Source organism: Crocodylus siamensis, chromosome 5, assembly GCF_052110815.1.
Source record: "Crocodylus siamensis isolate JL-2025a chromosome 5, ASM5211081v1, whole genome shotgun sequence".
NCBI classification, from domain to species: domain Eukaryota; kingdom Metazoa; phylum Chordata; order Crocodylia; family Crocodylidae; genus Crocodylus; species Crocodylus siamensis.
The window spans coordinates 79617332-79644710 of record NC_143399.1 but is presented as its reverse complement, the minus strand read 5'-3'; the positions used below and the strand labels follow the sequence as shown (position 1 = coordinate 79644710).

The 27379-nt window shown below is 45.4% G+C and overlaps 1 protein-coding gene across 6 annotated transcripts in view; it reads right to left on the bottom strand.

Annotated features, from left to right (window-relative positions):
- NR4A3 (nuclear receptor subfamily 4 group A member 3) overlaps positions 1-24835 on the bottom strand; it is a 30298-nt gene extending 5463 nt beyond the window's left edge. Inside the window, exons 1-8 of one of the 6 annotated variants that reach the window (XM_090049381.1) lie at positions 24325-24835; positions 23406-23543; positions 23116-23217; positions 19907-20805; positions 17521-17650; positions 15801-15973; positions 11239-11438; positions 7914-8092 (exon numbers count right to left, since the gene is read on the bottom strand). In XM_090049381.1, the coding sequence (XP_089905507.1) occupies positions 7914-8092; positions 11239-11438; positions 15801-15973; positions 17521-17650; positions 19907-20805; positions 23116-23215 (1681 nt within the window). In that variant the 5' untranslated portion in view covers positions 23216-23217; positions 23406-23543; positions 24325-24835. Of the gene's footprint in view, positions 1-7913; positions 8093-11238; positions 11439-15800; positions 15974-17520; positions 17651-19906; positions 23837-24324 lie in introns of those variants that run through there. The other 5 variants (XM_090049384.1, XM_090049380.1, XM_090049383.1 and 2 more) reach the window with 5 other exon arrangements.
- Between the last annotated feature and the right edge of the window lie 2544 nt (positions 24836-27379).

The window sequence follows — 27379 nt, the reverse complement described above, 5'->3', positions numbered from 1 at the left end:
ATATATATAGGCCCAGAGATCTGAAATCCTTACACAGATCCACAGTTTGACTTTAAAATAGTACATCAAAGGTGTTTAAACCTACTGTATGCATTTCTGCAAAGTTTGGAAAATCAAATACTAATCTTGAGCACACAAGACCTGTTGTTCTTTTTCAGTCAGGATCAAACCTGTAATCTTGGTCTTTGGTGTAGTTATTAAACTACCAAGTTTAACAGGTTTTATTAAAAATGTGTTTTGTTCATTGATTAGCAGTGAAATATGCTGATGCAAAATATGAAAGGTGTAAAAATGATCTTAATTTGTTACTGGTCTTGCTTTAAATAGCAAAACCCAGGTAATTTTGAATTATGACATATTTCACCCTCTATATGCTCTGTTGTGCTGCAAGAGTAAAGCAAACTCTGAACAATGAGATTGTCCTCTACAGTGTGAAAAGCTATGGGGTAGCACTTTCAACTTGCAAATCTTCACAAGGTATTCCTCACAAAGATTAATTCAAATTGCTCCTTTAGAAAAGAAAGCTTGTCTCCTGCCAAACTTGCTGGATCGATGGGAAGCCAGATCCCTCCTTACTGAAGCCTGTCCCTTAGCAAATGGTATTGCCCTCTGCTTACCTCCTTACCAGTCCTTATCCATCTGCTTCCCATTCATTTCTTGAGAAAATACCTAATTAATTATAGATTTAGGTATACTTTGGTCTGTAATAAAGGCTCAAACAGTACTTTGAGCTATTCATTTATCACAGATTTTAAATAACTGGGAAGTGCTTTTTGATTGTGAGAATGCTAGATGTACTTTAAAAGTAGAAGGAGCCAATTTTGCCAGTCACACTTACAAAAGTAGCCTCACTGTGTCAAATGAACATGAAGACCTGAAGTCCAATATAACCATTCACTCCAAAGGAAGGAGGAGCAGGCCCTTGGAATAAACAGGCCTAATTGCACCAAAGTCAATGAACTTGTAACCATTTACACCAGGTGCTAAATAGACATATTGGCTATGTCCAGATGAGTGTGTCTGTGCAGTGTGTGGTGTCACAGGCATGTCTGCACCTCCTTTCAGGTGTTCTCTGTGCTGCAAGGTAGCAGTATGGGGGAGAGGGGTTTGACCCTGGGAGATCCTGGTGTCAAAAAAACCCGCACAAAAAAAAAAAAAAAAAAGGAGCAGGGCAGTACATGCGGGGACAGCACGTACCAACCAAAACTGAAACCTGGCCAGCTGGAGCCATATTCTGGCTGCTGGCCAGGCTCTGAGAGGTGGGAAAGCCTGCTGGGGCCAGCCCAGTGCTGACCCTAGCCTCCCTTACCCTACCTGGGGTAACTTGCTGCACACCAGAGGGCAAGTGGCACAAGCATTCCCTAGGAACAAGTTAGGAGTGGCACAAGGTGTTCTGCTGCTAGTTGCTCCTGGGGAAACAAACATCCATGCTTGCGGGGATGTGGCCATTTGGTTCAACTGGAGCACTCATGAGAATGAAAGAGCAGGATTTGTCTTCAGAATGGCAACTAATAAAAACAGGATTTGCCCAAATACCTAAGAGGTGCATAATTACTGTTGCATTCCGTTTTTCTGATAGTAGTACTTGGACAGGTGCAGAAGAGGTGAAAAATAGGACTTTTCTGTTTAGCATATCATTCCTTTCCTAAGTAGGATGTCAACCACTTTTGCAATAAAGTAGTATTTTCTATCAAGAGTGGTCTTCATAATCTGATGAAAGGGACTTGTCAGAAGTCTTTCAGAACACCTGACTCAATACCTCTGCAAAATTGCAGTTAATCCTGCCCTATTCAGAGCAGACTCTAAACACAGCTAGTTTTTCACACCCTTCTGCTTTACCACCAAGCAGCCTGGGTGATCTCAGTGATATTCCATGGTATAAACCTGGTTAAGGGCAAACACTTTGTAAGAAGAAAAAGAAAGAGCAAGACAACCAGTTACCAGATGAGCTGAGGTACCCTCCCCTGCTCTGGACAGTGGTGGACTATAGTAGGATTTGGAATCACTAAATGAAGGTTGACCTCTCTAGACAGCATGACTTCTAAACATTTGAGGGATTTTCAAGTTCTGTATTTTAAGTCAGTCTAGGTCATGGTTATCTTGAAGATCTAGGCATCAGACACATAGATTAAGGATACAACAAATCATTAATCCAGATTCACAAAGGGCCTGTTTATTTACTATACTGAAAGTATGGTTTTGTCCCAGTTTCAGTATAATTATCTGATTTCCTCTTCCTTCTTCATGGTCACCTTTCTTTTCCATAATTTAAAGAAGTGTGGGATTTAACTGATTGTCTGCTGGGCCCACAGCATTTTGGTAGTAATGTGCACTATTCGATGGATACAAAAGAGAATCTGGACATTACAAGCCTCAGAGCAACCTACTACTGTGCAATCTGGAACCCAGGAGTCCACTGAATGTCACTCTGTGCTTGCTCCCTTTAGGAAGCATTATGCCACAACATGATGCAGAGTCCAATGGACATTTGCTTTTGTTGGGTTTTTTGAGGGGAAGTAAGAGTTATTGCCTGATCAAAAGGGAGAAGAAAGTTAGTAGACAAGAAGAGATGATCTTGAGCAAAACCTTCACTTTACTATTGCAAGCATCCAGAACAGAGTAGAGGACAAAAGATGGTAGAATCTGGAGATAGTGAGTATAATTGGCTAGATTTCTCTGTCTTTTTACCCTAAGTCCTGCAGCTGACCTGACTGCTTAGTGTGTTGCTTCCCTATGAATGGACCCAGCATACAAAAAGTCTCCTGTGGGTTGTCAAGGCAGCAGTGAAGGGCTAACAGCTGCTACAGAGCAACTGAGTTTCTCTTTTACTCAAGTTGGGGAGATCTGTGTTTGGAGGGGATGCATGTCAGTCAGATCTAGGGACTACAACTGGACCCTTGATTGTTTCCTGATATGAATTATTATGTTTGGAAGGTGCCAAGAATTGTGTGGGTATACTAAAACTGGAATCCCTGCAGCAGGTGAATGAATGCAAACTAATAATGAACAGAGATGCAAAAAATGTAGGACTTGATCCTGCAAGATGCTGAACATTTTGGTACTAGTTTAGTACAGCATCTAACCATATGCACCTTGAGCAAATGCAAACAGTTGCTAAGGAGACATCGATTGACCTGTTTAAAATTAAACATACACTGAAAGTTTTTGCTAGATTAAGTCCAGAGTATGAAGCACTCTACAGGATGAAGCCCACAGTGTCTGTTTAGTGAAATAATATTATTTTTTGTATAGATATGAGAGTGACAGAGAAACAGGGACAGAGATTATTTGGAGAGCTTTCCATTTCAGACATTAAAAAAATTAGGCTAGGCTTACTTTAAGACTTAGTCAAATTGCCCCATAAATGATTTTCTCTATAATCTAGGTGTTCATATTTTTATAGTGTTGCAATCTATTCCGCTACTCTCTGTAAAACATAACATTTTATACGGGCATGTAGAAAGACTTAAAATGGCTTTCTGCTTTAAAGCCTGGTATAAATTACAGAGTTTTACCAGTGAAGCTTTGTAAGGAGTTGAGGGAGTTTGTATGTGGAATAGGCATAATATTTCTGTGCTCCAAAAAACAAACCAAATTAGCAAGAATTGTAAAGGGGAGCTGAGACTAGTAAAGCTTAGTTAAGTCTGACCAGTTTTTACTTTCTACATTAGTACCCTTCGTCTAAATGTCTTCTTCTAGCACTTCTAAATGTTTTTCTAAGTGTCTTTAGACCTTTGGAGCCCCCATTCCAATATGACCAGAATAAGTGGTCCAAAAGAAACAAAGCTGCATAGACTCATTTCTTGCTTTCATGGGAGTGGTGAAAGAATGTTGCAGTTTTCTATTTACTCTCCTTTTGCTGATGCTCTGAGCCCTACTAGTAGGCTGTAAAGGAAACTGTGTTCAGCTCTGCTTAACCAACTGAAGTGAAAAAGGAGGACAGAGATAGAGAGTGAAAAGGCACTGCCAGATGTGAAGTTCCCTGCTGTAACTCCTGGTGCTTTACAGGCAGTGCCGTGAGTTATAGTGTTCTTCCTAAACCAACAGACATTGGCTATTGGATCTGGGGGTTCGGGGATCAAGCTCCAGTTTGAAGTGCTTTGTGTCTGCAGCTGCTTTCCCCTAAGCCCTGCCCCTCCCCAGTTCCAGTGCTGTCTTCAGAATGAGAGGATGAAAAGGGAACAGAGGGCACTTGATCTAGGGTTTGCCCAGCCTGCACGGGTGGGTGGGGCAGGTGGATTTGAGCCTGGCCACGTCATGAGGGTTCAGGCTGTTGTGCGATTGTACACTTTTAAAGTGCTCTGTAGCCATGCACTTGTCAGTGCATAGCTGTAGACTGCTTCACAGGCCTGACTGTGACAAACTGTCACTTCTGTCAGTGCCCAAAGATCCTACAAAACCACCTTCAATAAGAGAGATATACTGGGTGCATCTACACGTGTGCTTTACCGTGGATTAGCTTTGCAGTGAAGCAGCACAGTCTACATGTGTGCTGATATTAGGGCACAGTAAATTAACTCTGTGGTAAGACAGCACTGCTGGGGGCAGTACTATTCTATGGCGGAGTACTCTGCGGAAATGTATGTGTAGATGGTGGCAGGGCTTGGCTAATCTCCTTAACGATTACTTTGCGTTGGTCTTCCATCAGCCGAATGGGATCACCCTCATTGATAAACGAGCTGGACTCTGGTGTCAGAAGTGGACTGGCTAAGTTCGCTGATGACACCAACCTATGGGGAAGTGCAGTCACCCTAGAGGATAGGCTGGCAATCCAGGCCGACCACAACAGGCTTACAAGGTGGGTGGATCAAAACCTGATGGCATTCAACACTGAGAGATGCGAGGTGCTCCACCTTGGGTGGAAAAACCCACACCACACTTATAGGTTCAGCAGTGCTATACTCACTAGCACCATGACCGAAAAAGGCTTGGGGGTCATGATTGACCACAAGATGAACATGAGCCACCAATACGATGCCACAGCCAGCAAAGCAAACAAAACTCTGGCTTGCATCTACTAATGCATCTCAAGGAAGACCAGGAAGTCATCTTCCCACTTTATTTGGCCTTTGTGAGACCACAGCTGGAATACTGTATCCAGTTCTGGGCTCTGCAATTCAGAAAGGATGTGGAGAATCTTGAGAGAGTCCAGAGGAAAGCCACATGCATGATTAGAGGACAAGAGAGCATGACTTATGAGGACAGGCTGAGAGACATGGGACTCTTCAGCTTGGAAAAGCATAGGCACAGGGGTGACTTGGTGGCAGCCTATAAGTACATAAGAGGTGTGCATCAGGAACTGGGAGAACATCTGTTCACCAGGACACCCCATGGGAAGACAAGGTCCAAAGGTCACAAACTCCTGGAAGACTGTTTTAAGACATAAGGAAAAACTGCTTTACTGCCCAAGTCCTCAGGGCCTGAAATAGAGGCAGCACCTACTCTGGATACTTTAAAAAAACACTTGGATGCCTATCTTGCTGGGATCACCTGCTGACTGCCTGCCCTTGGGGCAGGGAGCTGGACATGATGATATTGTGAGGTCCCTTCCAGCCCTAATGTCCATGAAATCTATGAAACCCCTCAACACCTCTACTCCCTCTCATACTACAGGATCTGTTTTCTGAGAACTCACCTTTTTGGTACATAAAAGGTGTGTCTATACATGCTATAACTGTCCCTGAATAAATGAGGAGCTTATTGCTCTGGAGTGTATTGCTCCTGGGTGCGCTATTTGAATGTGCACCCGGACCAATTAACTCTGGAGCAGTAAGTTCCAGTTTATTCATGGATAGCATGTGGAGCCAGGTTGGAGCAGCCCCTGCTAGCAGGAGACCCCAGGGGTCAGCCTGCCAGCCTGGGGCAGCTCCCCCTGGCTCAACATGCTGTGGAAGGATTGGCTGGGGCCACAAGGATGCTTCAGTGCAGGGCTAGCTGGCAGGCAGCCCCTGCACTGAAGCATCCTTGTGGCCCATGTAGCCCTTCCAGTGTCTACACATTTGCTGCTGCAGAGGAAATTAGTTTACTCAAGCCTCACTGGAGTGCACATGTAGACACCAAGATGTTTACTGCGCAGCTAATTAGTCTATTGCAAACATGCCCAGCAAGCACATATGAAAACAAGCAGCGCAAGAGGAGCACCACTCAGAGAGGCACCGCTTGTTACTTACAGAAATAAACCCACAGTTGGTGCTGCTGAAGACCAGGCAAGGCAAAAAAAAGTACACAGAGCAGTAGAAATAACTGATTTTTGGTTCAGCCACCCAACCAAATACAAATTTTAAAACTTTCCTTTAGGGTGATCCAAATTATTTTTTTCTTAAGTATTGGTGAATCAAAGCAAACTGGAGATGAACAAAACATATTCTTTGATCCAAAATTATTTCCTTTAGTTTCATTTTGGCATATTCTTTAACATTCTCTCAACAAATGTTTAATTATTTATTATATGCATTACAGCTTCAACAGGAAAGAGGAAAAAGAGGGAGAGAGAAAGAGAAACTTGCCTCTGAATAACCTATAGCTTAGGGGTTAGGGCATTCTTACTGGAGGCAGAAAGCCCCTGTTGTCATTTCCTTCTTTGAATAAAGCAAAGAGGGGTATGAACCTGAATCTTTCATATTATGGTTAGTGTCCTAACCATTGGATGATATAGGGGCAGGTGACAGCCAAAACGTCTTCCTTGTTTTTGTGAATGGGGCCTAACTTCCATAAGTTTGCCATATCCAAAACATTTTCATTTTTTTCAGCAGAATCTCTTAATCAAATTTTCCATGAATTGCAAATGCTTTTAGACTGACAGAAACTACATTTTGGCAAGTAATCTATTCACTAAATAAAAAAAATCCTGCCCTACAGTCAGGCCATGTGCTAGTATATTCAGGTCATCTGGAAAAATTATGGAAACCACTTTTCATTTGATCCAATCACAACAGAGTATATAAAAATAGAACGTGCTTCCAATTATAAACACTTTCCCATTACACTATTTCTGAAAAATAATAGTAAAGTTAATCAATGTGATCCATCCATGAAGAGTAAAAAGTATTTTGTGTTATTTTGGGGGAAAAGTGAAAAATGCAGACACTTTCTGCTGGCTGTGACAACTCCCTCGCTTTGGGCCTCTTAGACTAGTGTAAACAACATAATTCCACAGGCTTATTTTCAATTTACACTGGTGTAAAAAGGAACAGAATTTGATTCATATTATTCTGTACTTGACTATGGTGCAATGGACATAAAGTGATTTAGAAAATTAAAATACTTTCATAGGAAACTATGTCTAAAGCTAAAACAGAGAGATTAAATCTTCCCCAGCTATGGGAGAGCAAAATACCATGAACTCTGAAGATGCAAACTTCGTCTCACTGGGTACCAGTACATGAGTGCAGAGACTGCTCCAACACACTGTAATTACTGTACTCCAGCAGCCTCCCATGTCTCATGTATTAGTGTCCCTGTGCTTCAAAACGGCAGTGAGGTCACTTGAACTAAAACTCATTGAAGAAGCTTTAGTTCAAGTGCCCCCGCCACCATTTTGGAGTGCAGGGACACCAATACATGAGAAGCTGTGGCACTTTAATTAGAGCTGCTCTTTGAGCCAGTTTAAGTAAAGCTCAGCCTTCTCTCCTCCCACCCCCCAGTTTCTAGAGCATATGTAAAAGTGCCCACTGATGTCAGCAGGAATTTGCCACTGGATTCAATACAGCCAGGATTTTCCCCCATGTTTCCAAAACAGCATCTCTTCCTGGGTGAGAGAAATAATGCAGCTCACAAGCTAGCTTATCTGATAAAATAATAAAAGGCAAACTAGCCTTATTCAGAATACAGCAAAACCAGCTGCCAGAACTCAGATCTATGGGGGCAATAAAATGCTAGTATTTGGAGATTCCTTTTAGCAAAAGAGCACTTACCTGTAATCATACTTAGAGCTGACAGACATGCTAAGGCTGGGATATCAAGGTTAAGGCTCTGTAAGTTTAAGGAAAAGTCTTTAATAGAGTCGAGCCACTCCCCAAATCCACGAAGGCACTGAAGTCTATGAAGGACAAGTCCATTGCAGAATACAAACTTATCTTCAGCAGTATCAGACCTCAGATAAATAATATTAAAAAAAACCATAAGCACACATCTTTCACAATAAAGCAAACATACGGTCCTGAGATACCCATCATTTAAAATCCAACACAAATTATTATGAGACGTATGTGGGTATCTATGTTTGACAATACACTTCTTCCTTGGGGCAAAAATACAACAAACAAGCTTCTTGCGTTGCTTACTTTGAAGAGTGATAAGCCTGAGGTTAACTATAGTGTGTTGTAGGCTAATTAGTTAAGATTTTTGGTTCTGCCCGAAAGCATAAGCAGAAGATTACATGTGACATAAACTACTTAATGCTGAACCTAAAGAAAACAGAGTGTGTAGCTTTTGAAAAATATAAAAATAATAAGAAATAAAGTAAACAGAAATTAGTTGCCTTCAGTATTTCCTCCCTTGCATATCCCAAATTTCAAAGGGTCAATAAAAACAATATAATGGAGAATACATATACTATATAGGTTTCCCTCCCAATTTAACATGGGGGAAAAAAGACCCTCTCCTTACAATCAAACAAGACACAGTGGGGGATAGTGTGGGCAGGCACCTGCTGTAGCTCTGGCCTCAGCCTGGTGTTGGGGCTACAGCTGGAGCCACAACTGCAGCTGCCACCTGCCCCCTGCTGCCTCTGAGCAGCCCACCACTCCTTCCACATGGCCCCCAGTTCTCCCCTCCACCCCTTCTCCCTTTCTCTCCCCCTCTGTCACACTTCTTACCTTTGTTCTGCACTGGCAGGCTCCCTACTGCAGCCTGGGGCATGGAGCACAGCTCCAGCCTGGCCCAGTAGCAGCAGTGCACAGCCAACATAGATGCTACTGGGCCAGGCTGGAACAGCAACGTTAGCTCCATGCCTCTGCTATGGGGCCAGGCTGGAGCTATGCTCTGTGCCCTAGGCTGCAGCAGGGACAGAGCCTGCCGGTGCAGAGCAACGGTAAAGGGAGGATTTGGAAGAGCAGGCAGTGGGGAGAAACTCTGGGTGGTGGGGAGATGGGAGGAAGAGGGAGCAAGCACCTGAGGCTGTGGGTGGCAGAAGCTGCATAAAGCGGGGAGGAGGAAGGAGCTTGGGGGGTGGGGGGTAGGCACAATGGGGGTAACTGGGGGGAGGGCAGGGACAGGCAGCAGGGGGCAAGCTGCCTGCCCCTCTTACTGCCTGTCCCACTGCCTCTCCACTGCCTGCGTCCCACCACTCCCCACTGCCTGCCCCATTACTGCCCCCCAACTTGCCCTACCATGTTCCCTCATACTGCCTCTCCCACTGTCTGTCCCCCAGTGCTTGCCTCATGAGTGCCCCCCTCATCACCACCTGCAGTAGTGGGGTTGGGGATGAATTAAAGATGATCCTCCAGTAATTAGATTCCATACATGGAAAATTATAAAAAAAATTATAAATTTTCCATGTATTGAATGTAATTCTTGGGGATCATCTTCCATTCAGGGTTATCTTATGTTGGGTAAATATGGTGCATAAACACTTGATTGAAAGGCACTTTGTGCTGTAACTTTTGTACTTTACACAAAGCACTTAAAGTTACAGTGTGATCAAAATTAACATGTTCTGTGTTTGATGGTGGAGGCTCAGAGCCTCCATGCACTGGCCAAGGCCAGGTGGCAGGGGGCACTGTTGCCTCCATGTACAGGCCTAAGGCCAGGAACATGTTGACAGCAGCCCATACCTGGCTGCAGTGTTTGGAGCTGGGGCCTAGGGGGGTGGGTGGGGGGAATATGAGTCCCTCTGCCTCACTGTTCCAGGCTGGCTCCCACCCAAGACCCCACCTGAGGTAGCTGGGCCAGGCCAGCATGGGGTAGGGGGGCAAATTCCATCCCACCTCCCTGCCCCAGCTTCCGGCACTGCAATCTGGCAGGGCTGCTGTGAACATGCTTGTGCCAGGAGCTAGGGTGGGGAGGGGGTGGAGAATCTGAGCACCTACAGTGCGCTGGCCTGGCCCAGCTACCCCAGGTGGGGTGTTGTGAGGGGGTGCTGGAGTTGCAAGGCATAGATTTTGTATTTCTTCCCCCTTACATCAGCTCCTGGCACCGCAGCCAGGTAGGGATACTGTTAACATGCTCACATTGGGAGCTGGGGTGCGAGCCCGCCCGCCCTCCCTTTCCTTTCGTTGTACAGGGAGCAGACTTTGTGGCAGCCCCAGGGCTGGGACTGGGCTGCTTGCATGACCACCAGCTCAGCTCTGCAAAGGCACATGGGATGGGGCAGAATTGCCCCAAATTAACCCTCACAGGGAACCTGTACGCAAGTTCCCTAAGGAACTCTGCCTTAGAACACCTTCAGCTAATAACTGATTGAATGAGGGTTAATTTTTCATGCAATTGGCCATTTAAAAAGTGCTCTGCAGCTGTGAACAATTGTTATGTTATGGCTGTAGAGTGCTTTTAGCGGCCTCATCATGTGAAAAATGTAATTTCTGTAAGCACCTATAGAGTAGGCTATAATCCTCAAAGCAGAAAATCTCTTATGTTAAAAAAATGACAGGCTGTCTGATTACAGTCCAGCACCAAAAAAGAATACTTGTAACCCATGTACATGTTTATCTCGACTCTAAAAGAACAGGGGTGTAATTCAAAACTCCAGCCTGGGATTTCTCTGCAACCCTCTTAGGTAAAATATTGCTAATGTCAGGCTGATAACTACTATCTTGGTCTATAAAACTACTTTCGTATTAAGAAGACAAGCAATCTGAACAGGGTTTTTAGTCCCTTTCCAAAACAGTATTTCATTATGTCAATGTAGAAGGAAAAGGAAGAAAAAACAAACAAAAAAAATTAGATCACTGCCCTACAGATGCTTTTGCTCTGTCCTTATTGATAAGTTCAAAGCAATTTTCATTAAAAGCGTATCAGGACAAGCTGTGATTAAAAGTGGAGAAGAAAAGTTGGTAAATCCAACAAATGGAATCACATTAGTAAGAACAACATTGGTGTGTTTCTTTGTAAAATATTTTCTTAGTTTTCTTAATTTGTGTCACAAATTGAATGCAGTATTCTATGAATACATATCTTTTGTTGTTACTCAATGAGGTCTATTTTCACAAATGAGAAAATTAAAGACATTGCTATAGTAATATTTCTAAAATACATACTTTTATAACAATTTAAGATGAAATAATTTTGAATAGCAATTACCTGATGGAGAGTCTTAGTACAAACAGCTCCAAAAAAGCTGATTCTATGAGTAACGTCTGATCTTCCTTTGGGAGGTCAGTAAATCCTGGAATTTTTTCTGCCCAGCCCCTGGATATGTCAATGGAGGCAGTCAGAAGATCATAAAACTGTTGCACATGTTCTGCATCTGTGCCTGCAGCAGCTTGGTCAGTGGAACAGTACTAAAATGAAACCCACAGAAACAAAGCTAAGTGTTTTTAAAGTATGCCACAATACAGCCCCAACACACCCAAATGTTTTCTGTGAGGCCCTCAAAGGCAAAAACAGGAGGATATATTATCAAAGAAATTATAAATTGGTTTTATAGCAATATAGATATATACCATCTATTTCTCTATATCTGTAAGCATTTTCCTTTTAAAACATGTAGCTGTAGAATTTTAATATGTATATGTTTATAAACATCAAAATCAATTCAAATAATACAATTTGAGAATATCTATATATTATTAATAATAAAAAACCAAAATCTAGTTGATGGATAACTTTTAAAAGTGGAAGGGAACAGGAATTTGATTTAACTTATTACAATTTTTAAAATGAGAAATAATTCCCCTCTGATTAATTTTAGCTCTGTATATTGTGAATACAGATTTCTTCTAATTCTCCATTTTTATCTGACTGTGACAAGAGCACATAGGATATTTTTTTATCTGACACAGACAGCATAAATGACCTTGAATAAAAAATAAAAAAATTTGGTACAAACTAAAACAATTGGCCAAAATCAACCCTTATAAAATCTCATCTTCCAAAGAGAGCCACTTTTAGGTTCAGATGAAGAACCTGTCATCATGTTAACATGACCCTCATTTAAGTAGACAACTATCCAATAGCCCCAGCTTATCCCAGAACTCCCCATTCCTCCTTCTCCCTAATACCTCCTACTTCCTTGTTTTCACACCCAAATTTAAATCTAATACACAATGTCTAGACTTTTGTCATAGGCCCTTATTTCTATGGGAATTCTGCACTCAAGTATGTTGTCAGTCAAGCCCTCCAAGACGCAGCTTGCATTCCTGAAGGTTCTCCGAAATGATTACTAGGAACAAAAATAATATTCTTCCTTGTACAGGGCCCGATCTTGCCTCCAAAAGCTGTGCACAGAAGGAACTTTTTCTGTGTGGGTTTTCCAACGCCAAACAGGACTGCTGGAGAATGGTCACTTCTGTGGTACTACCAATATCCACATAGGGTAAGGTGATGCATGTAAAGCAGGGAATGGGTGCACCCTATGTGGGAGAGAGTCCATGGAGGGCCTACTGAATGATCTGTGATAAATTCCTCTTGCTCCCTCTGGTATCTCTGTGAAAGGGCATGCTCTCAACCAGAGAGACCAGAGAACAGAGGGGAAAAAAAGAAGGAAGGAAAGGAAAAGAAAAGTTCTAAATTTGTTGTGGCTGTAACTTGTCTGCAGTCAATAGAATTACACAGGGGATAAATTTGGCTCTATATTTTTTTAAGTATCCCTTAAGGATAAGAAATTTACCTAATTGGAATACTAATATAGGAAGTGAAAATTCTATGATTTAAATGCTACGCTAGATAATGTGAATGTTACATGACACTCTACACTGCCATATTGTAGCAGGGTTATTAATTATATTGAATACACTTTTAATAATTGTAGGCTTTTCTTAGATTCATTTTTAAAATTTCAATAACTTAATCTACCCCACGAGAGCATTTTTAAGGAGAGAAAATATGTAAATTATATTTCCTACATTTGAACTGACAGAATATGTCATTCTTTGCTACAATGACATGTTACCAAAAAATAGCTGAGGCAACCAATTAGAGCCAAATTCTATAGTTCTGACTTACGCACAAAACGTTCTGAACCCTGGGAAAACATATGCAGTTCTTGAATGATTGTCCCATTGAAAGGAATTGGTATGTGACCTCACTCCCACAACAAAATAACTAGTAAGCATGGCCTTATTGAGGCAGCCAGTACAGAACAGGGGGACCATTCTGCATTGCTTGAGGTGGCAGCATAAACTGGTGGCCTTTGAGACAAAATCAGAAGAGGAAGCCCTCCCTCACCTCCCTGGCTAGAGCACTCAGACATCACAGGAACTCTGCCTGTGGTTGCTGCCAAGTTTCCCTAAAGAGGGAGTTGTGAGAGGAGAGGCTTTATTTTATGTAGAAAATGTGTGCAGGATCTGAAACTCTGATGCTATAGAGAGAGATCCCGCACTAGTTTTATGCTCTCCGGCTCATGTCATACCTCCCTGAATTCCTATAGTTGCAAAAACAGGGAGATGGCCTCCTTGGATTTCAAGAGGAGGAGCCATGATGACTTTTCAGGGCATCTCCATTTCTGCGTTAGTAGGCCTGAGACTTGCTTAATTTCTGACCTCTGCATATACCTAGTGGGAGCAGATTATTGCCCCATTTCACCCAGTTGTGGTACAAAGTAAATAGGATTGAATAAGAGCTTTAAGATATGGTGCTTGAATCTTAGCTCATGTATACTGAGTAAGTCTGAACTTCATGGAATTGTCCCAGTGAAACAGGTGTGAGACCTGAATATGGCTCTTGGCCTTTAAAGAGTTCATAAAATAAATTCTCTTCCTAGTAACTGCTTTTTGAAACCAAGTATCTAAATATACCATTACTGTATCCTGGTAAAGTAAAATTAACCCTGAAATTAAGAGTAGAAATGTTCTGAACAAATTCCAATAAGATTTGTTTTGACATCCCTGGATTATATTATTTTATATCATAAGGAGTTTTCTTTGTGCAGTATATTGGGGGAAAAATACACATTCTGTACTGAAAATCGTATAGCATTTTCTTACAGTGAACAAAACTCTACTTTGCTGGACATTCTAATAATTAAGGCCCTGATCCTGGCATGTATTTTTTTGTGGTTGACCCCCTAATCATGACCACAAGGCTACCCATATACACTGCACTGCAGGGTCAAGACTTAACTAACATACCTGAATTTAATCAGCACTTGTCCAGAATTCTAAAATGTGATTTTGAAAGTACACAGCTTATTTCTATTTTTATTGGTCTAATTTGTTAAAGCATGCAGAAAATTTCAAAAATATAGCTATTAATTCATGTATGTTAGGTTAATTAAAACGTTTTCACTACCAAGCAGTATAAACTATTTTTTTATTTAAAAGCAAAATTAGGTTATCAAATCCCGCCAACAGGCAATCAAACACAATTTTTAGATATCAAGCATAAGCTAATTTAGTGCCACCATGGATTTCCTTTAAATTTCTCTATAATCATAAAAATATCAACCATTTAGATGCATTTCCTGAAGAATTTAAATATTCAGTCAGTTGGAAAAAAAAATCACATAAGAACACAATTTTCATTCAGTGCTGTAATTGTTAAAAAAGTTATATTAATAAATATTTAGGGCTGAACCCTGCACTCACACATTTGCATAACTGTGCTGACTTGAGTAGTTTCACTGAGTTCAGTAGGTCTATGTCTGTGAGTAAACCTACCTACATTCAAAAGTGTTTGCAGGATCAAACCACAATTTATTCTGGGTAAGTCTGATTATATCAGTATATACCTACTTAATTCTCCCCTTAAAAATAATCATAGAAAACTGGTTTCTTAATAAGAATAAAACATATAAATGCTTTTATAATAAGTTTAGCTTGCAGAAAAGAATCTATAAAATGCCTGTAATTACTATCCTATCTTTCCAATTAAAAATAATAAAAAGTCTCTCTATATAAAATAGGATAGAATATATTTTTCCCTGTTAAGTACTACTTAATAACAAGTGATAAATTGGTACCATAAGTGACACGTTGATACAATTGACTTCTTTCCAGTCTCATACTTAGTAACAAGTAAGAAGGAAATTCTTCATGTTTTTCCTGAGCTGTATTTTTTTCTTGTTTTGAAATTACAGCAATACATTTTAATAATTACAGCATAGCATGTAGCCTGTTATCTACAAAAGACTGTGAAATGCACCAAAAATATGTATATAACAATCAAGGTTTAAAAATCTTACAAACATCTATATTATATGAACATGCTTTCCTGATTTAATACTTTTGTTTAATTTGAATAACTGTTCCACAGGCTTGAATTACTTCTGAAGAATATGCATACTATATTATGCAAAGTTCAAAAACCATTCCCATTTTTTAAATCATGGCAAAACTCACATTGACTTCAACAGGAGCAAAATCAGGACCTAAATTTCTGATTTGTTTCCACAACCAGATATGTTCTGATTTGTTTCCACAACCAGATATAGATTCATATGATACATATATCTGAGTATAGCTATATTCAGATAGCGCTAACCCATATATCTGAATTTGACAAATATGAGTTAGGTTTTCCAAACTGGAAACTAAGGTTGTAAGCCTGCAACTGTAAACACTGGGGTGCACCTCTTCACAGCAGTGATTAATGGGGCTGGCTGTTTCAGTTACTACTTTATCTAACTAATACAGTTTATACTAAATCATACTCATTGTTAAATAAAAACAAAATGTTGTATGCAAAAAGAAAAAAGAAAAACATACTCTGGAGTAATCAAGCTCTCTGGGTGTGGAGTCAGTTAAAGCTCGTACGAGGGCATTTATCATACTGACTGGAGGAGAAGGTGGGGATGGCTGAGAAGGTTCCTGCTGTAAGGGGCTCTTTGGTTTGGAAGGCAGCCGGCCTCTTCTCCCTTTCAAACTATCAGTGCGGACAACTAGTTAAAAAAGAAGAAAAGAAAATCAGTCTGCAATGACTGCAGCAAATAGATACAAGTCAAACAAACACCATGTTAGTTTTTAATGTTGACTAATCCAGTGAAACCAGCCATTGCTTCAAGTTAAATATATATCAGACACTGCCATCTTTAATTGCGCATAAATATAAATATAAATAATATTATACAAATGGTATTAAACTCATTTTCATAGTCATTAACATACCATCTGAGTGACAACCTTCTTATATAGAATCTAGTTGTGTTACTACATTTCTAAGTTTTACATTGGCGGTTCTCACCCACTGATGTAAAAGTCTTAGACTCAAGTCTTCTCTCAGAAAATGCCAGCTCATAGCTTGCATTCATTTTTTGACTACAGAAAAGCAAACGAGCAATTCTCCCACTGCAAAGAACTCAGAAAGACCACAACAGGTCAGAATGGTTTTGACACAATGGATTTCCAATTTGAAATTTCTGGGTTTATCTTGTGAAGCATGTATAGGTATCTGCATACCTAATAATAGTGCTAATATTGCCTAGCATTCTTAAAAGTATCTCATGGCATCTGAGGGTGCTGCAGTACACTAGTTGAGAATCACTGTTTTACGTATACATGCACATGCACATGCACAAACACACAAATTCTATTACTGAAAGAAAACTTGAATTTGAAACACAAATTTTAATACTGCTACTGTTTAGATCCCTTTTGAAGAATACTTAACTGAAAAGATTCTTGGCTTCCTCAAAGCACATCACAAATGATATGCCTGCTTAAATAATGTTAGATTATTCATGTGAACAACGCTGAATGGGACTACATACACATTCATGTTACTCACTTAAGCACTCACAGAACTGGAGCCTAGGGGTAAAATCTTGCATCTATTAAAATTAATGATAAAACTTATTTAGCTACATGGAAGCATGTCCTCCTGAGCCTAGTGGAACATAGTCAAGGCATCCCAATTTCTGTAACCAGTGGCACACAAGGGAGTGATATGGCTAGCATCCCATTCAGCCTCCTTTTATTCCCCAGCTTAGATCAGGTATCCTCCGCACCGACTATTATTTAGTATGAATCTGAAGCAGGTCTCAAACTCACATGATGGGAGGTAAAGCAAGACACCTTAAACCACTCTGCCCTCACCCCCAGTGGGGACAGGATAGGGCTTGATGTTCAGGTATGTAGTATAAAATGAGGTGCAGCCCTTGTCAAGGAGAGGATAGCAGTTAAATACAATGTAGCATATTGTGAAAGGGTTGAAAGGAGAAATTTACAGGGTATTTGGGAAAGAAACCATCCTTTCATGACCTTGCTGTTCTTGAACCTGTGTTTCTAGAACGTTCAAATATTGTAAGACAACTGCCTGGAAGAAAAAAATATATATATCACACCCCCCCGCCACCCATCCTCACTCATGCACTTAAGGAAAAAATAGGTTAGGGAGCTCACCCTTATAAAATTCATCATAGAATGCATAGACAGACAGATTCAAATGTCATATTTAGATATTTGTGCTAGCAATAGCAATGCTCCTTACCTTCTTTAACCATGCCAACACTGAGACACTTCTGAAATCGGCAGTACTGGCATCTGTTACGACGTCTCTTGTCCACTGGACAGTTTTTATTTGCCAGACAAACATATTTTGCATTTTTCTGAACTGTTCTCTGAGAAAATGCAACACAGGAGTAGTCAACTGATAGGTTTTTGAACAAGCTGGGACCTGACAGGATGTATTTTAATTACAATGTGAAAAGCGACAGTGCAATTCATATAATTAGATAAAATTAATTTCCTAACATGCTAGCCTGCAGGAAAAACAATTTTATTAGTGTTAGCTGCTGACAATGAAAATCATCTAGGATTGTTCTGAAGCAAGTCTCTGGAGACAGCCAACTTTGAATGATAAAATCATATCTGAAATTACCAGGTCATCATATCTACCTTTGGGGATTAGATTATCTCTGCTTTTAATATCCCTGTGGGAACAATTTTCTACTTGGTTCATTCCCCTGATTATTGCTGACCTTATTAAAATAAAATCAAAATGATCTGAGATGTACTTCTCTTGCTATCACTATTGTTAGTCAAATATCATAATACCTCGTTTTGCTAGCCATTAGCATTGAGAGAGATGAAAGCAAAAATACAAAAGCCACCTCAACAATACTTACTTAGTTAAGTCTATGGAAAGATAATTTACTCTAGGAAAAATGAATGGAGCTATATTCTAGTTATATATGCTTATCTCTAAAGTGAATGTTTGGTGGTTGGTGGAAGGGTTGGCCTGTTTTTATTAAAATCTGCATTATTGTATAAATGGTGTTTTTAAAACCTGTAAAGTAACTATAGATTTTCCAAAAAAGCATTAAGACTGGAAATAGAGATTGCTGTAATCAGTGCAATGTGTTTATATATTTTAAATCAAGAATATGTCAATAAATAATTTGATCTCAGCACAAACAAACAATTAATAGCACAGGCCTAAAAACACCAACAAATCAATGAGCGCAACATTTTAAATTGAATTTTTCAGTGATACTACATTTATAGAAAAATGTTAATTCAGTCACAGTTGGTGTTCCTGGAGAAATAAAAGGCCACATCAAAAATAATAAAAATAAGGAATATAAAACAACATTTGCTATAACTTAAACTGCAAGTTATGTGTTATACTTGAAAAAAATATTTAGCAGATTCAGGACTGCATCCTGTTCCCAGTTTAAATGGACTTTACTCTTAATTGTCTTCAAAGCAGGATCGGGCCCTTAATATCACCTACTCCAGGACAACTTTTGTTATATAATCTAACTGTTCCTAAATTACTAATAAATTGTGAGGGCAATGTAGTGTAAATGTATTATTACTGACAGCACTCAGTACAATAAAAAAAAATGTTGTAAACTTTCAGGGCCTGTTCCTGCTTCCTCAAAGCTAGTGGGAGCATACCCATTAACTCTGATGGGAAGAGGAAGAGCTCCTTACAAAAAGCAACTGACCAAATCACAGCTTTAAACTCAATACTCTAAGATGTATTTCACACTCTAAACTAAAGCACGCAATTTGTGCAGAGTAAATTGAGACCTAAAATTACAATCTGTTGAAAAATAAAAACTATTTCATACTCAAGCCTAAACCTAACTTTAAAAGCCAGCAAATGCACAGAATCTGAAAGTATCAACAGAAAAGTTTTCTTGCAGAGAACTCTGTGTATAAATTATGAGTGTCATTCTCCAGCCCCACAACCTTCTCAGTAAGTAACAGAGCTAATATGGAGGCACTGAACAATGCTTAGTCACTGCACTATTTGATACCTTAAACTCATTAGAATTAATTCTGTTCTTAAGCTAAGTAGTTGTAATGAGGCAGCAACTTCATAGAATTACAAATGTCCTGTTTTATAACATACACTGATCCAATCACCTCCTTGGTATGTCTTCATAGCTACATTTGTTTAGATTACTGGAATGCAAGGGTTTTACTATCACTACCAGCTAAATTACAGAGTGACTATCCAGATTTCTGTCTCATTTTAAAAGTATTTAATTTAGGTAAGGGACTAAGTCAATCCAGTATGCTGAGGCAGATTTATTCTGAAAAAGGCAGTCCCTGAAACAAGCAACCTGAACACTTCAGAAGACACTATGGACAAGACCTTGGGCTGGCATCAATTAGCCTACCTCCACTGATTTACCTCAGCTGTGCAGTGGTTGATCTAATTCATTAACTTCTACGGCAGGCATGATTTGGCCGCTTATGAACAGCCACCTGGTGTATACCCCACTGCAGTGCATGATGGGTCTGAATTCTTCACTTGCTGCTCCAGGAACCATTTCAATTCTCCTGGGTCACAGAGACAGACAGAAGCTAAACTGGATGGGCATATTTTGGGTGTGGGGCTGGAGTGTGTGTGTAATCCTCACCTTGAAGAAGCCTTTGCAGCCTTCGCATGTCCGTACTCCATAGTGTTGGCAGGCAGCATTGTCCCCGCACACAGCACAAGTGCCTTCTCCAGATGAGGAGCTCCTGCTAGGTGGGGATGGGAGGCCACTGCTGCTACTACTGCTCTCACCCATCAAGCTGGAAGCGGCTGTGTTGAGGCCCAGTGATGAGAAGGCTAAGGCGGCTGATCTCTTGGTGAGAGGGAGACCATAAGGGTGGCTCTCCATAGTGGCCTGGCTGGCAGTGGGTCTGTCGGGTCCAAGGGGAAGGCTCAGGGAGGCAGGGTCATAGCACATGTGGCTTCCAGATGCTGGCGTGTGAGGTGGTGAGTGCTTGAAGTGGAAGAGGGGGAAACGCGTGGGCACAGTCTTCATAGGAGCAGTGTCCATCAGGTGACTGGGGGCCATGCAGGTCTGTACAGGCTGCAGCGAGTGTGGAGGTTCATCCCACAAGGTTTGATGCGAGGGGAATCCTGGCGTGGTGGGTGTGGAAGGGGGAGACTGCTTGAAGTACATGGAGGTACTGGGCATCCCCTCATCTGTGGAGGGTGGCAGTGAGGAATGATAGCTAGGCAGCCGGTTGTCTTCCATTTTTATGAGGGGCCTCTGGTTGGAGGAGGAGGAGGCAGATTGCATTTGGTACAAGCAGGAGGGCTTGAGCTCATAGTTGCCAGAATATCCTTCTATGAAGGTGCTGAAGCTGGGCAGGGAGGTGGTGGCAGCAGCAGCAGTGATCTCAGTGCTGCTCAAGTCCATGGTGAGTTTGGTATAGTCCGGGTTCATGATCTCTGAGCTGTACTCCGTGCCATAAGCATAAGTCTGAGCTGCATAATTCGAACCAGGTGGTGAAGGGCTATACTGCGCTTGCACACAGGGCATATCTGCAAGGGCAAAAGGGGCTATTAACAACAGGCAAGAGGCATGCTGAGGCTGCAGTTTGGGGTCACTACTAACTTCTTCCTTATCCTTTTATGGCAATTTCCTGCATTTCATGGAGCTAAATTAAATACCTCCCCTGGCCCCCTCCCAGAATATGGGAATTATAAATCACCTTCAAGTGTTTGGACTTTAATAAGCATATATTAGACACCATCAGGGCCACATCCTGCTCTCAGTTACACTGACTGAGGTCACTAGAGTTACTCCAGATTTATATAGGTGAAAATGAATAGAACCCAGCACAAGCTGCCCTAGATCTGGTGTTTAATATACATAGATGTCCACGAGAACTAAACAAGCAGCATGGGAATGGTATATAGCCCTACACCATAAAAATTTCATGAAGAGGAAAATCAGGCTATCAGACATACCTTTTATATGTCTGTGTGTGTATGCGCACATACATGCACACATACGCATACACATACTTTATATACATAGAAATATATCTTTTAAAAAGGTGCACTGTGTCCAGCATATGTCTAAGAAAAACTGAAATCACTGTAGACGCTACAGAGTAGCTGTGAAGAGAAATTCATCCTTTTAATTTAAGGCCTTCAGAATACATTTGTAATCAGATAATATATGAGGGTGCTATTTTGCTGCTATTGTTAAGAACCCCTTAACATAATGAATTTTACTTAAAAGCTAATAGCGCTATATACATATAAATCTGCAAAAGGGTACCTAATATTTCCAACCCTACTTTTATGGGAGATCAAGGCAGAGGCTTACAATATTCCTTTTGACCTGTTAGTTATAAGAAACAATCGAGTTCACTGATAGTTAAAGTGATGAGTCTAGTAGCATAAAGGCTGACTGTGTATAGTTTATTTCTTTTTAGATCTTCTGCCGCTCCACTATTTCTGTTCTTCCTCATAAGAAATAATGTACCCAGTTCTGTAATCAATGTGAGGTTTGTCTGCATAAGCACTGCAGGATTCGAGGCCAGTATTTGCAATCAAAATCAAATGCCCTTGCTGAGTTTCACTTTGACAAACATTGAGGAAATAAAAATAATCCCTTTATCAGTTAGTGGAAACTATCGCACAGAAAAAAAAAATTAAGACAGTAAAAAAGCATTATTGCTCATGGGGAAAATGTATTTCAGAGTTAGGACTAGTTCATTTATTTAAAACTAGTATGATTTATATTTCAGAGGCACTTGATAAATAATTCACATAAAAATTTCTAGGTTTAAAGATAGCTGTTCACCTTTAAGAATAATTTGTTTTGCTTTGGTTTCTTAAAATGCTCATTTGAAACTATTGCATAATCATTACATTAATTTCAGTTAAATAAGCCCTGTTTTTAAATTCCTCCTCATTGTTTGTTCTGTGCAGGAACATATTGGAGCTAAGTAAACAGCTTTTCATTACTGTATTTTCATGTTAAGAGGACGCTTTGCTCTTTCCTTTTCACAGGAAAATGGAAAAGGTGAGAGAAAAGCATTCCTTATGCTTCTTAAAATTACCTCCTTTTAAAAAGTTGCATCTCCAAGTATTAAAAGAAAGAACCAGAGAAGGGAAGAAGGCAGGAGAACAAAGTCTTTACAGACTTCATCTTCAGCTTTTTATCTAGCTGGTCTCTGTATTAGCCTGTCCGTCTCCAGCAGAATGTGCACAATTAAATTAACACAAATTAATAAAGACAACTGGCTCCCTGTCAATGTGTGATGTCAAACATTTGGGGGTGGGGGATGTTTGTTAAAGGACTTTTCCTAGTTACTATTAAAGTGTTGAGAGTGGCAAAGCAAGTGGAAAAGAAACTCCTGCCATGCACCTCCAATGGAAATGCATTTAGTAATGCAGTTTAAGGAGCTGATAAATAATGGCCAGAGTTGACATGTGGACAGTGACCGTGGGGAGGAAGCCGGATTTTTCTGCTCGTGCTGGAAAGGAGCAGGAGCTCTCGCCCACTGATCTGCCATGCCTTTTTCTCGGCAAAAAAAATGTTCATCCTGCTTAAGAAACAAGGATGCCACGCAGGCGTCCGAGCCGACACGTCTAAAGTGAACTCTATTTGAAGAGCAGATAAGGAGGAAAGAGTTGAACTGCCAAGGCTCTGCTGGGATCAACAGAACTCCTCCTACTTTCTCTTTTCCCAGGGTTATCTACGCTCTGCTTCTAGCCCCGGCTTTTCCTTGCCACTTTAAGCGCCGGCATCACTTTCCCTCAAAAGTAAATTCTCCGCTGCTTTCCTTCCCTCTCCACACCGAGCGTTTCAGGCGCAGAGAAGACGCCTTCCCAAACCTTTCCCATCTTCGCGGGGAGCCCCGGGCCCGCCTGAAGCGGGAAAGGCGCCGCGTAACGCGCCGAGGAGCAAGTCACGTCGTGGGAACCACAGCTGCATCCCTCAAAAAAATAAATAAATAAATAAATAAATCTTTGCGTCTTTTTGGATCGGGGCTGGCGATGCCCTCTCGGCCCCAGTCATGCCTGAGGCCAGGGCGCCCGCGGAGCGAAGCCGGACCCGCCCCGGCGGCCTCGCTTACGCCGGATCAAGTCCCGCTGGAGGAGCAGCGCCGGGCTGGGGCTCTTACCTGGAGGGTATCTTGCTCGCTGAATGGTGGGGCTGGTTGTCTGGACGGCGGAGGCGGCAGGGGGCGGCGGAGTGCGGGCCAGCTGGGACCGCTCTGCGGAGCCGGGACTCGGCGGGGGGCGCTCTTCCGACCCGGGCTCTGGCACACAGGACGGCGGTGTCAGCGCCGCGGGCCGTCGGCTCCCGGCCCGGGCGCGGAGGCCGGCAGCTCGCAGGACCCCGGGCGCCTGGGCCCGCTCCTCCCGCGGCGCGCACCTGAGCCCCGCAAGCGCGCCGCACCGGGGCGGTAAATCACCGCCTGCCCCGCTCACCCCGCCGCCCGGCCACACTCCCGCCCGCCGCGGAGTTTCGGACCTTCCAGCAGGGGGAAGCTCCCCCTCGCCTTCCCGCTGAACGCCGAGACCCAGCGCGTCCCGCCCCGCACATCGCCCCGCTGCCCCCGCCCGTCTCCAGGGCAGAGCTGGGGAAAGGGGAGGAATGCGGCCGGGGGGGGCAGCGCCGCCCCGGCCCGCCCCGCACTCCTGCAAACTTCGGGACTACTCGAGTCGGCCGCCCCAGCGCGGGCTTGGGCAGCTGGTCCCCGCCGCACCGTGACGCGGGGAGGGGCCGCCGCGCTGTCCCGCACGTGGCGAGCCGAGGTCGCCGCTGATTCCTGCCCCGAGCCGCGCGGGAAGCGGGAGGGCGCGCTCCCTCCGTCCCGCCCCGTCCCGTCCCGCCCGCGTGGGGCCACATCCGCGGGCCGAGGGGAGGGAGGCGCGCCCGCCGCCGCCGCCGGCATCATTTCCATGACAACAACTCGCAGAAATGCCACCGCTCCGGCCGCGGCGCCCGCGTCCCCGCTGCCCGGGGCAACTTTCCCGGCGGAGCCCGCACAGCCCGGCCCGGCCCGGCCCGCCCCCCGCGCCCCGGCACCTACGTACTGGGCTGCTGTGGCGGTTCCGTCTTTACATCGAGTCGGCGGAGCCCGTGTCCCCTCGAGCGCGCGGGCAGGCGCTGTCCAGCGGAGCGGGCGCGGCGAGGCGGCAGCACGCGGGAGCGTGGGGCATGGGAGACGGGCGGCGGAGCACGGGGCGGCGGGAGGCGGACAGCGGCGGCCGAGCGGGAAGGGGCAGAGGGAGAGGGAGAAGCAGCCCCCTCGGCGGCGGCGGCGGCTGCCCCGGGCGGCTGGGAGCGAGCGCTGAGCAGCCCGCGCGGCGCTGCAATGTGTCTTTGTTTATGTGCGCCGGCTGCGGGCTACGGACCTGCCTCTCCGCCCGGCTCCCTCGCCGCTGCCTGGCTCTGCGTGCGGGTGGGTGCGAGGAAAGGCAGGAGGACTCCTCTCCGCGCTGCGCTCCCTCTCCCTCGCGCAACGTCATTTATGCGAGAGGAGCCCTAGCGGCCTCTCCATAGAGCAGCTGGAATGCGAGACGTCAATAGTGACGCCATGGGAGCCTGACGCGGCTGACCCCCCCCGCCCGCCCGCCCCAGTGTGTGCGAGGCGCTCCGGCGGCACGGAGCGCGCCGCGCCGCACGGGGAGCCAGCGAGCGGGGTCGGCCCGCGCGCCGCCGCCTCTCCCCGGCCAGGGCAGGACGGGCCGGGCCGGCCGCTGCCGAAGTTTGCGCCGCCCGGGGCCAGGCTGCGGGCGGCACCTGCCAGCACCTGACAGCGCCGAGCTTGCGCCAAGTGCGGGGTCCGCGCTCATAGCTGGCTGGGGCGCGGGGGTGTGCGGGGCGTGCTTGGCTTTAACTCCGCGCTCCCGCCCGCCGCTGCAACAGGTGGGGCGGGCGTGCGCGGGGGGACAGCCCGGGGATTCCCTCCCGCTCCCCGGGGATTCGCTCGTATCCCCGGGGAGCCGGGTGCACCTGCGCCGGGGAGCTCAGCCGCTCGCACGCGGGAGGAGCCGGTGCCGGGCCGGGCCGGGGCGAGGCGCCGCCCGCACTTTCACTTTGTGCAGGGGAGGCCGGGCGCGGAGCTGTGGTTGTGGCTGGCTCCCCGCCCCGCCCCGGAGGAGAAGGCCTAGGCTGAGGGGGGCTGCGGGACACCGCGCGGGACTCCCCCTGCCGCGGGGCAGCTCGTGAGGCCGAGGCCGGAAGGGCTCGGGCCGGCCCGGGCGCGCGGGGGAAGCCGGCGGCAGGTGGGCGGCCCCGCGCTCCTTCCTGCTCGGCGCACCGAGCCCCCGACCCGGCCAATCGGCACGGACACGTCACCGTGGAACACCGTCCTCGTGCGGCCGCAGCCAATCGGCGCGCGGGACCCACCGGGCGCCGTGCCAAGGGGCGGTGCCGTGGGGGTGACGCACGAGGGCCGCGTGATTGACGCAAGCCGCGTTGCTAAATTTAGCTCCTGGTCTGTGCCTGGCGGTTGGGACAGCGCGCGGGCGGCGGGCGCGGGGCGGGGCCCATTGAGCGGCGGAGCCGGCGACGGCGGCAGCAGCAGGGCGGGCGCGGCCACGCGGGGCTATTTCGGGCCGGGAGTGTGATCCGGCCCCGCCAAATATAGGCTCCGCCGCCTATTTATAGCGCCGGAGTCCCGCCCGCCCCGGCGCTGCGAGGGAGCGCCCGGCCCCGCTCCCGCCGGCGACCCCTAGGCACCGGCCGCGGCTGGGCGCTGCTGGGCTCAGCGGCGGGGGCGGGTGAGCCGGGGCTGCCCCGGCCGGGCGGCGGGGATACCCCGGCGTGACGCAATGGAGCGGGCGGGGGCGGCGGCGCGGCCGCATAGTGGAGCGGTGACCTCATGGCAGGGGCGGCGGCGGCGCCCGCTGGGAGTCTCCGACCCCCCCGCCCTGGCGCGGCCGCCTGGGGACTCTCTGTCCCTGCGGGGGCGGTGCAGTGACGGGCCGGCCGGGGAGATCCCCTTTGATGCAGTCCGGCTCGGCTGCGGTTTCAGCCCACCGGGGCTCCGCGGGCAGCCCCACGGCAGCGCTTCGCTTTCCGTGCGGCCACGGTCCCGGCCTCTCGTTCCGGCGACTCGCGGGAGCCTCTGCGTGTCCCCCCGCGTGCTGCTCGCTGGCGGGCATCTCCTCCCTCACCTCCTGCACCGGGGCCATGCCCAAGTGTTTTCCAGAGCTCCTGATCTCAGGAGAGACAGGTGGACAGGGCAGGGGACAGCACATGGGAAGGGCGTCCTGGCCCAGCAAGGAGCCCCTGGTGGCACTGGAGATGTGTAGGGGGTGCACATGCCCCCCCAGAGATTGGTGGTACCCCCCCTGTGATTGGCTGCTGCCAGCAGCACCTGCTGACGGTCACCACTTGCCATGCTCCCCTTGCTGGTGACAGCGCTGGTGGTGTCTGGGTGGTCACTGATCGCTGCTAGCCACCAATGCTGCTGCCGGCGTCTGTGGGTGGTCACCCTCCTGCCGCTGCCACCATGGCCACTGCCAGTGGCAGCTCCCTGCTTACTGCTGTCAGAGCTGACCACCACCACTGCCTGCAGATGGTCGCCGTGCCCCCTGCAGCCCGCGGGGGCATGCGTCCTTCATGCCTGGTGGTGGAGGCAGGGAGTTCTTAGCACACGCAGAGGGAGGCTGTGTAGAAAAAGGTGAAGCACTGTGTGATAAGCTGATGGAGAGGTAGGCAAACCTGGCAGTCCCAAAGGAATGAAACAGGAAGCCATGCAGGGCTTATCAAAGAAAAGGAAGCCAAGAGTAACAAAGGGGATAGGAAGAAACTTCAGTTTGGTACCAGGAATTGGCATTTGGTTTCCTACTCCTTGGGCATGTCTACACATGCATTAATGCCCAGTAGGTAGTGCGCATTAAGTTTAGTACCTGTAACAACAGGTACTAACTGAGTGCTCAGTAAGTGGTGCTGCTGCACACCTTTCTAGTGACACTAATGTAATACGCAGTAGGCATTACCGCAATAGCACAGCTTTTGCTGTGACGCTCTAGTGTGCAGTAGAATTAGTCTACTGTGCATTTAGCATCTCATGTAGACGTGTCCCGTGTGTTCTTGTAGAAAGAACTCATTTGGGCTATAAACTCCTTGACCAAAGTG